At 43.7% G+C, this 15,752-nt stretch overlaps 1 protein-coding gene across 1 annotated transcript in view; it reads right to left on the reverse strand.

Moving 5' to 3' along the window:
• GPATCH1 (G-patch domain containing 1) overlaps positions 1-15,752 on the reverse strand; it is a 43,692-nt gene that overhangs the window by 26,892 nt on the left and 1,048 nt on the right. The window contains exons 2-8 of the mRNA XM_067721397.1: positions 11,271-11,405; positions 8,850-8,935; positions 6,512-6,672; positions 5,816-5,913; positions 5,231-5,289; positions 4,269-4,511; positions 3,062-3,209 (exon numbers count right to left, since the gene is read on the reverse strand). Of these exons, the coding sequence (XP_067577498.1) occupies positions 3,062-3,209; positions 4,269-4,511; positions 5,231-5,289; positions 5,816-5,913; positions 6,512-6,672; positions 8,850-8,935; positions 11,271-11,405 (930 nt within the window). The remainder of the gene's footprint in view (positions 1-3,061; positions 3,210-4,268; positions 4,512-5,230; positions 5,290-5,815; positions 5,914-6,511; positions 6,673-8,849; positions 8,936-11,270; positions 11,406-15,752) is intronic.

The following is a 15,752-nucleotide window of genomic DNA, read 5'->3' on the forward strand; positions in this document are numbered from 1 at the left end:
GGCTGTCCAGGTGACAATGGCACCTCAACATCGTTATTCAGAAAAAGTATGTAAGGTCCTATGCTAAGGGGCACCAAAGAATATACTCTGTAGAGTAAAAGATCTCAAGAAAAACCATCAAGAGAACAAGTACGGATAAAAATAAAAATAACTTTGGAAGAGTCATTTCTAAAACTAGGTGAAGAACCATGGGGACATGACCTCCCAATTTCTGTAGCAACCATCCAAGTAAGACACAAAAGGCAATATAACCAGGTCAGCCTGTAATCTAACTGTGGGACCAATTAAAAGGTGCTTTTGTCTTTTTCTCAACTGAAATTCTAACAAGAGATCAAAGGTCACTAATTCAGGATATGACTAATGCCCTCTAACTTGCAGCCAGGGATGATCTATTGGTTGTGGAGACAACCCCTTTGATTCTCAAGGATTTTCTGCACATAGAGGTTATGTCGAAAATCCATATGCATGAACTGCATTTTCTATTGCCAAAAGCCCATGCATGCTACATGACCACCAGCACTTACACAAGCTGGGTGTTGAACCCTGAAGCAGGCACGGCTGCCCGCAGGGCAGGTGGCACTGAGGTTTTCAGCCACTTATAATGCAGCACTGCCCTGTAACTACCCTCCCCGCTACCTCATTCTTTGCACTTCAACTGACGTAGAACTTTTGGACCAGCTTCTGGAAGTCCCTAAAATTCTGTAGGGTAATATAGGATTAAATTACATTCTTCGAATTTTGTATTCTTTTAAAACCCAGCAATCTGGGACTTCCCTGGTGGAACAGTGGTTAAGAATCCTCCTGCCAATGCAGGGGACACGGGTTTGATCCCTGGTCTGGGAGGATCCCACATGCCGCGGAGCAACTAAGCCCGTGTGCCACAACTACTGAAGCCCGCGAGCTCTATGGCCCGCGTGCCACAACTACTGAAGCCCTCACCCCTGCAGCCTGTGCTCTGCAACAAGAGAAGCCACTGCAATGGGAAGCCCGCGCACTGCAATGAAGAGTAGCCCCCGCTCACCACAACTAGAGAAAGCCTGCAGGCAGCAACGAAGACCCAGCACAGCCAAAACTAAATAAATAAATTTATTTAAAAAAAAAAACCCAGCAATTTCACCTTTATGAAGAAATAAACAAATGTCTACAAAGAGAGAGCCATGAGAATACTATAGCCCTACTTATCATGGAAAAAAAAACAAGAACAATTTAAAAATCAGCCGTGGAGACTGACTACGTATAGATTCACTCAGTGAAAAACCGTAAGGTCAAAACTATAGATGTTGTGACCCTAAGGGTAGGAGAGGAAACTGTGGCAGAGAGGCCGTGAGCAGAGGGTGGGGACCTCAGAGGGAGGCACCAACCCAGGCTTGATGTGGGAAGGCTGGGATTAATCAGCCAGGGCAAAGGTGTTATACAAAGGAAAAGCCAAAGATGTGGCTGAGAAGGCAGATTTAAACATGTATATTTATTATAGGTTAGTAATTATTATAAATTAATAATTCTATTAATGTTAGTAATATAGTATGTGTGTTAGTATGTTGATATAGTTAGTGTAATAACTAATACGTTAATATAATCTATAATATTAATTAATATAACGTTAATTTAATATTATATATCTTCTTTTAAGTTATAAAAACAATACATAGTCTTAGTAGAAAAATCTGAAAATATAGGTGAGCAAAAGGAAGAAAATAAAAGTAGCCTAGTTCCTACTCAGAGGTAACATCCACTAACGTCTGGGTGCACACCCGCCCAGCACCTCGTGTAAAACCCTGGATTCTTTTCGTGGCGATGGTGACAGAGGCCGCTCACACTTGCAGAGTGCTTGCTGTGTGCCAGGCACGTTCTAAGCCCTTTACACACATTAAATTTCCATGGGATAGGTAAGCCATTGCCGTGCCCATTGCCCAGGCAAGGACGCTGAGGCATAGAGAGGTTGAAGAGCCTGCCTAAAGTCACAGCTGATAAATGGGGAGAGCCAGGATGGGAGCCCAGGGAATCTCTCTTCACAGTCTGTGCTCACAGCCATTAAGCAAACTAAAGACTGTTTCTCACCCGCTTTTTTCTCTTCTAGAAATGTAAAATTGGCATCATTTTGGGGAGTGATGCTTAGATTATTTAGATGTATTTTATAAGAGTTAGACCAAACTTGATCTGACTATAGCTAAAAACATCGAAATAGATTTTATCTGAACTCTCACCTCCTTACTTTAAGTGGTGGTTACAGTAGGCGCCACTTATTCAGTCTTTGAGGCAGGTACTATGCCAAACCTGTGATGCCATTTAATCCTCACAATGACCCCCAGAGTGGATTTTATCCTCACTTTACAAATGACGCCCAGAGAGGCTACAAGCCTTGCCCATGGTCATGAAGCTGGGCAGTAGAGAGCTGGGATTCGAATCTGGGTCTGATTGAGAGCTAAGATTCAAATCCAGGTCTGAATGAATCAAAATCACATGCCATTAATACCTACTGACTCCTTCCTATATCTTTTCTCGAAAGAAAAACTGAAATCCTACTTAGAACCACTGAATCACTATAAGACTCTGACTTGAAATTCCAGGTGTGTCAAGAGATGTTCATCTCCTAGCTCAACAGGAGCCCCTTAGGAACCAGATAAGTTTAAGTGATGAGATGAGCTGGGCACCAATCTCCATTTTGCAGCAGGCTCTCTGTGTACCTACCACCTGGTCCCCATGCCTGACCTCCTGACCTGCTGCCTCAGTTGACCTCCTTTGGCTACCTGCCCAGTTCCTTGAGCTGGTAGTGCGTCCTTCTGACGCACTGTCAGCTCTGACCTGCAACACGAGCAAGCACGTGTCCACACACTTGCTCCTTCCCTGATTCCAGGCCCCTCCCTCCTCCCCACTTGACTGTCTTGACAGTTGGCTTTGGCCTTGAACTGGTCTAAATCCCACTTCTGTCTTACTTCCCACAACAGGACTCTCTTATCCCCACTTGTTCCTCGCTCTGCATCTTTGACCAACAACTCCCTGCTCCACGGAGGCTAATGTCCCAACACTTGGTCTACCGTCGGTTGCGGGTCCATGGAATTACCTTTCTGATTTTTATATTGCCTGGGTGCTGTCCAGCCATAGAGTCCATCTCCAGGCTCCTCATCCTTCAAAATGGTATCATACTTGGATAGAGTTTCCGTGGCATAGATATCATCGTCTTCCTCTTCCAGGGCACCTACACCAAAAGCCTTCAAAAGCAAGATTTCACACTGAGCCATTATAGGTGTTAGCATATGCCTGCCTGCACTGAAGGATAAGGCTACTATAAGGATGTGACTGATCAGACCACATTAGCACTTCAAGATCACCAAGAGAGAAGCGAATGGGAGCCCCAGATTAACACAAGTATCCAAGCCTTTTGGAAAACAATGACCAGAAGTGAATGTCATGCCTCCAGCACTGCAGCTGTCCTCCAGACTCAGCAGCAGCCACGGGTCTGGGTCTTAGTGCAGGAAGAGGAGTGGAGAAGACACCCAAGCAGCAGTGCAGGGGGAGAAATGGGGCCTCCAGAAGGAGAAAGGCAGAATGTTCATCTACTGAACGACATGGTCTGGTGCCAGCACTGGTGACCAGGGTCTGAAGACCGCTGCTACTCTAACGGCTGCTAGAAGAACTCCTAATCTTTGTGGGAAATGGCGAAGAACAAATATCACTTTTTGTTAAAAGGATTGGAAAAAAAAACATGTGAAGGAAAGAAAAGGTACAAATGAAATGACAAAGTAACCATCCTCTGAACTTATTCTAGGAAAGAGACTCTGAATCAATTTGAGAAGACAGGCAATCAGGAAAAGCTCTCCATCTCCTCAAAGGTAAAAAGCAAGTCTTTTTACCAAGGCCCCTTGGTAAAAAGTGAAACTTACACCCAGGTTCCTGACTTAGGGCTTGCAGCACTAGGAAAGAGTCGGAGAGGTAGTACAACTTGGACCTGAACTTGGAAAGGCAGATTGTAATTCAACTATTAACTAAATCAAAGAGGTGAGTGTGGTTTTCTGCTCAGCCCCGCAGGGGTGTGGGAAAGCAGTCCTCACTCCTCACACACAAACTCCCCGGGGCACATTAGGTCACAGGGTCTCAGGAACACATATTCAAATTAGGACGGTGTGCTTTACATGTCTTCGGACAAGCTCCTAAGGACAATACAACCACTTAGTCAATGAATAATGAGTGCTTACTATGGGGCTAATATAATACAGCAAGAATTCTCATTTGTCAATGGTTCCCTGTTTATAAAACAGAAACACTTTTACCTGGCCTGAAATTCCCAATTTTCTTCCTTTATTCACTCCAACATCTCCAAGAAGATTGCTGGCACCCTCGGGTCCACCACTAAAGAGACTAACGTGTTCTCTTGAAGTTCCAAACAGTGCTTGGTGGGGATCCAGGCCCTTGTAAGCCAGTCCATGGACATTATCTTTAGGCGTGAAATCCACAGGTGTGACATCTTTGGGTGCAAAGGTCACATTTTCTGGCAAGTAGTCATCATCTTCATCCTATTTTCAGTGTTTCAAAATGGAATGAAGGTGAGTCACTGCCTGGTGTAAAGCCTGTAAAATACTATTTTCAAATGCAGTGATTAATTCCAAACAGAACAATTATCATACTTTCGTTTCCACTATTACAAATGACGAAATCAAGTCCCTGAACAAATGATACTAACACGAACAACTCCATTTTTTTTAACCTTTTTTTAATTGAAGTATAGTTGATTTACAATGTTGTGTTAATTTCAGGTGCACAGCAAAATGATTCAGTTTTTTTTATATATATATATATATATTCTTTTTCAGATTCTTTTCCATTATAGGCTATTTCAAGATATTGAATATAGTTCCCTGTGCTATACAGTAGGTCCTTGCTGTTTACCTATTTTATATATGGTAGTATGTATATGTTAATCTCAAAGTCCCAATTTATCTCTCCCCCTTGGCCCCCACTGCTATCCCCTTTGCTAACCATAAGTTTGTTTTCTAGTTTGTGAGCCTATTTCTGACAAACAACTCCATATTAAGAATCTGAACAGACTTGGGACATCTATGGGGCTGGCATGTTGCTAAACACACTATCTGACATAATGAGGACATTTTTAGGGTATGGGTATTTCCCTATAATGTGATGACTGATTTCTAAAATTTTCCGAACCTAAATTTCACGCTCATAAAGTAACAGGTGCTACTGGGCCAAACGGAAGGTCAATCATCCCAAACGATACCTCAGATCCTTCAGAGCTTCCAGGGGGTAACGCGCAGCCATAGATTTTTACTCCAGGATCTATAAAAGAGATTTCAAATGCGTTAGTCAGAGGTGACTACAATGATAGAAACCCGATTCGCTGACACTCTTCAGCGGTAGACGGCTGAGCCTGGAAAAGACGCTACAGCTTTAGGGTCGGACGCTGACCGCTCAGGGATTGTCTTCCACCAGCCCCCGCCCCACCTGCACTCTGGCAACGATGCACATGGTGAGTAACCACTACTGCCCAGAACCACCGAGAACCCGAAAGAAAGTACTGCTGCCTCCAAGAGTTCACAGTCTGGCTGGGGAGACCAAGCGACAGGAACAACAGAAAATAATCATGTTAAGCTATAACACAGTTTTGGCAAAAGTAGGAAACAAGAACTTTCATATGCTGCTGGTGGGAAGGTAAACTAGTACAATCCTTCCAGAAAGTTATTGTAAATTACACACCAAAAAACCTTAAAATCCGTGCACACCGCTTGACCCAGCAATCTTACTTCTAGAAACACGTAGTCATCAAAAAGTCTGCTGTAGAGTTAATGACAATCAGTACACGTACCAGATTTCTGTCGGCGTGGTCTTCTCTTTACCCGAGGACCAATTCCTTGTCCTTCTTTCCAACCCATTTTTCTTAGCAATTCAAAACCAACAGATAACCTAGGATATCAAGGCATTGAAAATGAACTTCTTTTTAAAACACTAACGAACAGTAGGAAATAAGCTGCTCATATACCTGTCATGCCTCAGCCCTTTCCCCCCATCCCTATTAGAACTGCATGGCCCTGCTGTTCCCACCACAGCTGACTGGACCTGGGGAAGCTGATCAGATGCCCCCTCTCCCAGGCCTTTGCGATGGGCACACAGATGCCAAGCATGTGGCCTGGGAAACCATGATGGTCTGAGGCTGCCACAACAGGCCACATACCCAGGAGCAGAACAAAGAAGTATGTAGAAAGAGGGCAGAATGAGGAGAGAGCCCTTAAGGCTTGTGAGGCAGGGGGTGGGAGGGAAGTCACCCCAGTTCCTAATAGCTCTCCAGCTGCCATGAGCCCCACTAACACAGCTAGTGCCTGGAGCTCTAGAGCACTCCATGTGGTAACAGCGCAAGGTCCTTTTGGCAAAATCCCCTTTTGTACTCAAGCTAGGCTGAAAGGGCTTCTCCTACCTGCAACCAAACTATCCCTAAGTAAGATCATCACACATATGCAAGGCAGTGATGCCAAGATCAGAAAAGTCAGAATTAAATTCTTCTTACTTTGCTGGTGTTATGAGGTCATCAAGCAAAGTGGCGCCAGGAATAGGGGCAGTAGCTGCTGCTAACTGCCTGGCCTTTTCTCGTATTCGATCTTTGGTTTTAGAAGCAAAATCATCTGTGGTAACAATCGCTTTAGGTGCTATCCCAAATTCACTAAGATCCTTAAAAAAAAAAAATTCAAACAGAATTACTTACATTATTTGGAAAGTGATTAAACATGATACATTACACAGCTTTATTACTTAAAAAAAAAAAAGTTAAAACTACGAAATTGAGTTAGGCATCAGCAGAGCAGCTGATTTACACCCTGACTTTGGATAAGCTAAGGCCAGTGCCCAAGGACAGGGGCATGACAGTGGCCACTCAGTGAAGCCACAACAGGCATTGCCAAGCTAGGAAAACAGGAAGTAAGTGCTCTGTTCTTTGTTCTTCTTGGACAGTACCTCAAAGGTCCGTGTGAAGGCGGAAAAGGTCTTGGAGGCACAGTCAGCAAGCATTCGGGAGCACCTCTGTGCCAGGCTTAGAGTTAAGTACCATCCGCTGCCTGTCCAGCAGCCACAGACCCTTCCGCTCTCCCCACGGAGCCCTGATGCTGTCCAGGCACTGGCCTGGCTCTGCGCCACCATGCCCTTCAGGAGTGATGTCCCTCGGGGGTGATGTGTTGCGGCAGGGGAGGGTTAGGGAGTGGGGTTCACATCTTGTCTAAGCCAGTCATTCTGATGCCATTTTCCTCACCAGGGACTGCTTTAAGAACGAGCTCGTAGAACAATTCACTGGAGCCGATGTGAGGGAAAATCCACCAAATGGCTTCTCTGCTCTCAAGGAAAGATTCCAAGAAGAAAGTCCTCCTCCCCACTGGATAATGTCATCCCGGATGTGCCACCTGGAACTACTGTGGCCACCTTGCAACAGTGAGGTGAGGTCGTGGAAGGACAAGCTGACGTGCAGAAGCTACCTGAGAGCCTGGGGCCTTGCTGACATCTGGACTTCTTGTTCCATGAGATATGTTACCTCATAGATTCTGCTAGTCAAACAGGAAGGGGACCACCCCTTGCCACTTACCTGCCGCCTAAAACATGCTCAGGTAAGTATTTTACTTAATCTTTATCACAAATGAACCCATGACTAGGTTTTAAGGTTAGAGAGGCTTAATTTTACCAGAAAATGTAGCCCAGGCTGCAGGCCAGTAGCACCACTTTAGAAACCCCCCACCGTTTACCCCTAAGAAGCGGTGGTCATAGTCACTTTAATGAGGTGCCCAGATACCTGCACAGGGCTTCCTTTCACTCCTTTCTCTAGTCTAGTCACTCACTCCTCCTTAAACTGCAGTGTGCGTAAGAGTCACTGTGACTTAGAGAACGAACTTATGATTACCAAGGGGGAAGGGGAGGGGGAAGGGTAGATTGAGAGTTTGGGATTGACGTGTATACACTGCTATATTTAAAAGAGATAACCAACAAGGATCTACTGTATAGCACAGGGAACGCTACCTAATATTCTGTAGTAACCTAAATAGGAAAAGAACTTGAAAAAGAATAGATACACATATACGTATAACTGAATCACTTTGTTGTACACCTGAAACTAACACAACATTGTTAATCAACTATACTCCAATATAAAATTTAAAAAAAGTTTTAATTATGCTGGAATATTTTTTTTTAAAAAAGCGTCACCATGGAAGGCTGTGGACTCAGCTTGACAGACACTGCACTTTTGGGGCAGTTGGGGCTTTTTCAAGTAAATTTGCCTGTATATGACCTTCCCCTTACAGTCTGTTTTTTTTGGCTATGTTGGGTCTTCGTTGCTGCGCGCAGGCTTTCTCTAGTTGTGGTGAACAGGGGCTACTCTTCATTGTAGTATGCGGGCTTCTCATTGCAGTGGCTTCTCTTGTTGCAGAGCATGGGCTCTAGATGCACGGGCTTCAGTAGTTGTGGCACATGGGCTCAGCCATTGTGACTCACACGGGCTCTAGAGCACAGGCTCAGTAGTGGTGGCACACGGACTTAGTTGCTCCGCGGCATGTGGGATCTTCCTGGACCAGGGATCGAACCTGTGTCCCCTGCATTGGCCGGGGGATTCTTAACCACTGCACCACCAGGGAAGTCCCCCCTTACACTCTTGACTTTAGAAACTGGCACCAGCCAGTTAAGGCACTATGCCAATGAACAAGAATCCACTGATGTATAGGGCACTATGGAGTCCAAATACCAAAATGATAGTCTTACAAACAAAGAGGAAATCGTACACTGAACTTTCTGGGGAGAGAGAAGGTGCTACAGCAACCAATCACCCACATCTCACTGGCTAGCTGGCAGCTAAAGTTCTGCACACCCACCTCTTCATCCATAAAATCTTCGGGACCAAAAACAGATTTGTCTGCTCTGTTCTGTCGTGAAGACACAAAGGAAGAGGGTGTCCATCCTTGAAAGAAAAGCATTTAGAACATTACAATCCCAGATGGTATTTTGGTTTATAACTAAATAATTAAGTAACACATGTGGACCTGAAACCTCCAATAACTACAAACTCTTAGCTACTTCTCATCTCACTGTTCACATAGACACAATTAGGCCACACAAACTTCTTATTAACCCCCATACGCCCTGTTGTCAGAACTTAGTGGATACAGTAAGGTTTCCCCATAAGAATTTGCAACCAAGAGAAATAAAACGATACATTGAAAGTTAAACTGTGAAAGGAACACAAGCAGATCTCAGCAAAAAGATGCAAGGTCACCTTATAAGGCAGGACCACTCTGAGACCACCAGGACAGCAATATACACCAACATACTAACATATCAAAGAAACAGTATGTCAGGGTGCATTAGTCAGCCATGAAAGGATTCAACCTGGCTAGTCTAAGGGCAGGCGATGACCATACTAGGCCCCCAATTCCACCAAATACCTGAGTCCTATAACTAACACCCCTGTTCCCCACCCATGGTAACCAAGCATGTGCTGTGGAGAAAATGCCGCAGAGGTCAAATGTATCTGTAACCCTCTAAGATACACTTTTCTAGTTTTCTCTAAGAGTGGCACACCTCCTTCTGACTTCCAACCAGAGTCTTGGGGAGCTGAGGAGTATGGGGCAGACCCATTCTTGGTAGGTGGGTAGAGCAGCCTTGTAGGCCAACTTGGGAGAAACCCCAGGGCAGTGAAGACCAGCTCTTCCAGGCGATACCCTGGCCCAGCACCTTCCTCCACTTTGGATGTCTATGGCTTTGCCCTGTATCTGCACAGGACCTGAATCTGTCCCTCTTAATGGTAAAGAGACATTCCAGTGTGTTAACATATCACAGTCTACTTGTGATGACTAATCATCTGAGCTGGTCTTACTTTTCAATTATAATATACAGCACAGCCATAATTATAACAATCAGCAATGTATTTGTGTACTTCTTTCTTCACAAATTCTACTGCCATTTTTAACATTTTAATAAGTGCGCTACTTTAATAGTGCCTTAGTTACCTTACTTGGCTTTTCTTAATAATAAGGCTGAATATTCCACGTAGCATTCTATCTCCTCTGGAGTAAACTGTTCAAATACTTTGATCATTTGCTCATTGAACTGATCTTTATACATTCTGGATACTGAACTTTAACCATCTTATTTACCCTAATTATTTTTCTTACATGCCTTCCCCCACCCCTTCCTTGTATTGTTTTTCATCTTTATTTTACTACCGTCGTTTTTTCTTAGATTTATTTATTATTTTTATTTATTTAGTTATTTATTTTTGGCTGCGTTGCGTGTTAGTTTCTGCATGTGGGATCTTTCGTTGTGGCACATGGGCTTCTCTCTAGTTGTGGCGCATGGACTCCAGGACGCGTGGGCTCTGTAGTTGTGGTATGTGGCCTTAGTTGCCCCACGGCATGTGGGATCTTAGCTTCCTGACCAGGGATCGAACCCGCGTCCCCCTGCATTGTAAGGCGGATTCTTTACCACTGGACCACTAGAGAAGTCCCTAATATCACTGTTATGTATGAGTTACTTTTAAAAATATATACGGAAGATCTGGCTCATCTTGCTCTTAATAACTGCTATGTGAGTTAATCAGTCATCTTCATTTGTATTTGATATACATAAGCCATTTTCTTCCACTTTCTGTGTTAAAATGTTTTTTGAAAACACACTTTTTTTTTTTTTTTTTTTTTTTGCTGTGCTGCGCAGCATGTGGGATCTTAGTTCCCCGGCCAGGGATTGAACCCGTGCCCCCTGCAGTGGAAGCCTGCCAGGGAATTCCCAACATATATTACTTTAAACAATACAGAATTTATTATACTGCATAATGTGACAAATTTGACTGACTTTTCTCCAGGTGGAGAACATGTACTGACAAGTGATGCTGTGGAACCCCGTGTTGGGACCTGCAGCGTCCTCAGCCACAAAACAGCTGGGACACCTGCCCTCCTTAGGCCCTGAGTAAATCTGTGTGAGAGCACTGAGTGTGTGGCAAGATACAGCATAAGACAGAAGTCCTTATTATCATTTAATCATTTGGTTATGACGTATCTATTTTTTTCTTTAAAGTCAAAGAAAACTCTCTCACCTTCAGGTTATAATCAATGAACAACACATAAGTTGTCTCTGGAAACGTTGCAAACATTCAAAGAACACAAAAGACTACAGTGTATGTACTAAAATGTTTTTTAAAGTTTTTTTAAAAGGGAGAGGTGAGGGAGGGGAGCAAAACTCCTACGGTATTTCAATCATTTGCTTTAGCGATATAGTAGCTACAAGTAAGAAAATCCTACCTTCTTTTGAACCAACGGTGTTGAAGTAACCAGCAGAGAAACCTCCACTGAAGGCTCCATGAAATCGTTTATACCTTCCTTTTTCGTCTCTGACAGTCTGATCCTGAAGAGGAATTGGTTTCTTTGGTCTCTCGCCTGAAAAAATAATATTTTGGATAGGACAGAAGGTGATGGTGGGTTAGAGAGGATTTAAGGAAAAGAACATTTCTTTAACATAATGCATTGTTCACTTCTTGTAACTTCAAATATAACAAGTTTAATTAAGTTGCTATTCCTAGACCTTAGTAGCTGACGTAGTTTAGAAAACAATATCTCATTTATATTAGAAATGTTTTAGCAAAACTGGCCTGCTTTTCCCACTAAATTCCATTATGAAAACTGAATTATTGGGCGAAGGGTTCAGAGATTGGAGGTGAAATCTGCTGGCAGTAAAGTAGGCAAGCTGCTGGGGTGGCACATGGTGTGCAGAGGTTTACGGCAAGGGACACATTTCTGTATCTCTTCTAGAAATTCACAGCATCCCCGACTCCAGAATTTTTCCATTGGCATTGCCCATTTTCCCCAAATCTTGAGTTTCCTTATTTCTGGGACTCTCCTGATGTCATAATTACTGTTCTTTAAGCTTATTCCTTTACTTACTTGGCTGAAAAGGGCTGGGGTGCTAAATAACACCAGCGAAAAAGAACTTAGAATTTCCTTAGGTTTCAAGTTTCATGACACAAATTACTGCCTAATTTTATCAGTTCTAATTAAAACTTCTGAATCTATTTAAAACAAAAAGTAACCATCAAGTTATTTTCAAACATTCACTACTGAAAGCAAGTTAGACAGTCGTTAAGCGCTTGGGGTTGAGAGTCATGGCACTCTGGATTTTAAAGCTAAGCCCACCTTTACTAGCACTTTGATCACCTTTACTAGGGACTATGGTCATCTTAGCCTCTCTGTGCCTCGATTCCCTCATCTGTAAAATGGAACATTAATAGTAATATCTATTTCATAGAGTTGTTATGCAAATTGGATCAGATAATGCCTGTAAAGTGCTTAACAAAAAGAGGGACCCTCAATAAACATATTTAAAGTACTAGCTGCTCTTTTTTTAATTTTATTTATGTATTTTTTATTATTTTTTTTGGCTGCGTAGGGTCTTAGTTGCAGCACACGAGGATCATCGTTGCAGCATGTGGGGTCTTTTGTTGAGGCACATAGGCTTCTCTCTAGTTGTGGCATGCGGGTTTTCTCTTCTCTAGTTGTGGCACAGGGCTCCAGGGCACGTGGGCTCTGTAGTTTGCGGCACACGGGCTCTCTCGTTGAGGTGCACGAGCTCAGTAGCTGTGGTGCTCGGGCTTAGTTGTCCCGCGGTATGTGGGATCTTAGTTCCCTGACCAGGGATCGAACCTGCGTTCCCTGAATTGTAAGGCGGATTCTTTACCACTGGGCCACCAGGGAAGTCCCCTAGCTGCTATTGCTGTTATAGTAATAGTAGTACATACAGTAGGCAAGATGTATCCTAAAGCCCATGTATACCTGTTACTTCAATAATTAAGCCAGTTACTACTTCTGGATAGTGCAACAAAAAGTAAAGAAATGTCTAGCCTCATAGTCCTAAATTCTTACTTGTAGCTTTCGGAGGCTTTAGGTCATTTCTAGAATATAACCCACAGCAGGGTAATCAAGAGGGTTCCGAAGACAGGAGATCTGGGTTCAAATCCCTCTACCCTCCTACTTGCTAGCTGTGTGATTATAGGCAAGTTTTTTGATCTCTCTAAGCCTCAGTCTCCACAACTATAAAATTAGGATAATAACCGAAGTCACCTTGTAGGATGGTGCCAAGGATTAAAAACCACGAGAACTGAGCACAGTCCCTGGCCATAGCAAAGCTTGGTTAATATCACTACAATTTCATTTCATTCTAAAGAACTGAATTACAATTCAGGTCCCACAGTCCAAGACTTTCACCATTTCTTAGAAAATACAGTACACATGCTCCTTTACTGCACGTGCACCTGGCATGATTCCTGGCTAAGGTGGAGTTCCTCAACCTCAGCACTATTGACAGTTTGTACTAGACAATTCTTAGTTGTCTTGTACAGTGGTTGGCAGCATCCCTAGCCTGTTACACTAGATGCCAGTAACGCCCCCATCCCGAAAAAGCATGACGACCAAAAATGTCTCCAGACATTGCCAAATGTCCCCTGGGGGGGGGCAAGTTCATCCCTGGTTGAGAACCACTGGGTTAAGGGGAGAGATGACAGGTCCTGCCAATGTGAGGTTCTGTGCTTGCTCTGTTCTCCAGGTACTCCTGAGCTGAAAGGGGAGATAAGATCTGCAGACAACTAGGTAGAACCGGACAGCAGATGACGAGGGCCAAGCAGTGTGGCTGACCAGGTCCCACAGGGCTCCTGAGGAGGAGGCACCGCCTCTAACCACAGCACAGGAAAACTCCAGGGAGGAAGTGGCATTTTAGCCAGGCCCTATTATAATTATTGTTACTAACAGTATTATCCCATTTATCATACCCTGATAGGAGGCTCTGATTAAGTAAGTGCTCTAAGGTCCACAGCTAATAAGCACAAAGCTGAAATCAGATCTCAACTCTGCCTCCAAGTCAGGGACACAACCCATTCTGTCCTTTACTTGCTCCCCACCAGAAGTTTACTGAGGGCCTTTCCGTGGAAGCAGCCCTGTTCTAGGTGCTGGGTGTGGAAAACTGAATACAACTCCATCCCTGTTCCCAGGGCACTCCGAGCCCAGCGGAGCAGACCTGCATGTATAGGAACTGTTCTGACAATGTTCAAGGTCCACAACATCAGAGTCACCCAGAGGCGTGAGCATTTGACAGCTGCACATAGGGACACAATTCCCCACAGAGGCATTAATTCCATCAGTAAACAGTAAACAGGAGGTGGAAAAGGGGAAGGTCAGATGTTTGAGAAAGTAGTCTAGTCTGACTGGAGGACAGGGAATGCACGGAAGATGGAACCAAAAGGGCAGATAGCGCAGCGGGCCTGGAACACAGTGCTGCAGGGTCTGTGGTACATCCTGTGGGTGACTGGGAGCCACAGATAGTTTTAAGTGGGAGAGTCACAACATCAAGGAAGAAGAAAATGGTCCTAAATTAATCTGAGTGCAGGATGAGCAGGCGATGAGGAGAACTCTACAGCCAAGTGAATGTATCTAAGGGAAGATTAGATAAGCACTGAGGCACCTTCCTTCCAGGCCAGAGGGCCTATGTGTCTATGAGTCTGTGGGTAACAGATCAGCCCCTCTCTTACCCAATAAAACTTTCTGTCAGGGCCAGCAACTTTAATTAAGTAATGGAGTCCCTCCTCTACCAATGTTTGTCTAACCTGTCACTAGAACTTCAAAGTAGGAGGTAAAAGTGATTATTGGTCTAGTATGTTATATTGTAAAATGTAGTCAGAGTGTGTTTTAACTTCTAAGTGCTTAGGAAACAATGGATCAATCCTCAAAAACTCCTAGTACTGAGAAGTTAAAGGATAATTTTAGGTTGGGGTGGGGGGGGCTGGAAAAAAAGTCCATTCTACTTCAAGAGCCTGGCTAGACCATTAGGCTTCATCACAGATTTTGTACACCATCAAAACAGGAAGAATTAGAAAAATATAGGTCAAATAGTTGATGACTTACAATATGTCACTTCACAAGGAAACAACTGTGAGACCAGAAATATAGAAATGACACAAACTCCTGCTTGGCAGGGCTGTAATAACCTCCACCCATGCATGTTTAACCCTGTCCTCTTCCTGCATACCTAAATTCTAACCAGTTTTCAAGGGGTCCCATCCTGCCTTCTCAGGTTTCCCTGTTAGCTTGTGTAGGTTATTTCCTCTCTACATCACATACTTTAGCACTTGTGAACCTCATACTTTTGTTCTCAACTAGATTTGAAACCCCTCAAATTAAGAATCTTTGTCAACCAGTTCCTTGAGACTATGGGATGATGTGTTTGCTAATAAAGCTAATGTGAGCTTAGATTGTGGTAAAGAAACACAGTCTAAAATGAAGGACATACTAATAACGGCCCCAGTCTACCCACACTCTGGTCCCATGCTTGAAGAAAGCTCTGACAAATTAGGGTTGAGGGGACTTTAAGCTTAATTTATTAGAAAACTGAGTGTGGTACAGAGATGTCTTAGAGAAAATGCAAGGGGTGTCTTTAAACACATAAGAAGCTTTCAGGAGACTAGCATTTCTCTGTCTTCTGTAAGCAGACAGTAGGAAAAGGGCCAGCATCTGGCAGAAGTTTCTAATGATTAGAACTGTTTGTAGAGCATAAGAGGGTAATCAGTGGCAATGTCTCAGAAGGACAACCAACCTGACACGATGTGGTCAGGGTAGGAAAAAAGGAGAGTCTGCAAATAACTCCTAGCCCACCAAACTTCCTTTGTGTTTCCCACAGGGCTAGCACTGCCATCAGACCTTACTAGCCATCCAATACATACTTTATGAAACAAATCAAGTCAT

This window comes from Pseudorca crassidens, chromosome 20 (genome assembly GCF_039906515.1).
Source record: "Pseudorca crassidens isolate mPseCra1 chromosome 20, mPseCra1.hap1, whole genome shotgun sequence".
NCBI lineage: Eukaryota > Metazoa > Chordata > Mammalia > Artiodactyla > Delphinidae > Pseudorca > Pseudorca crassidens.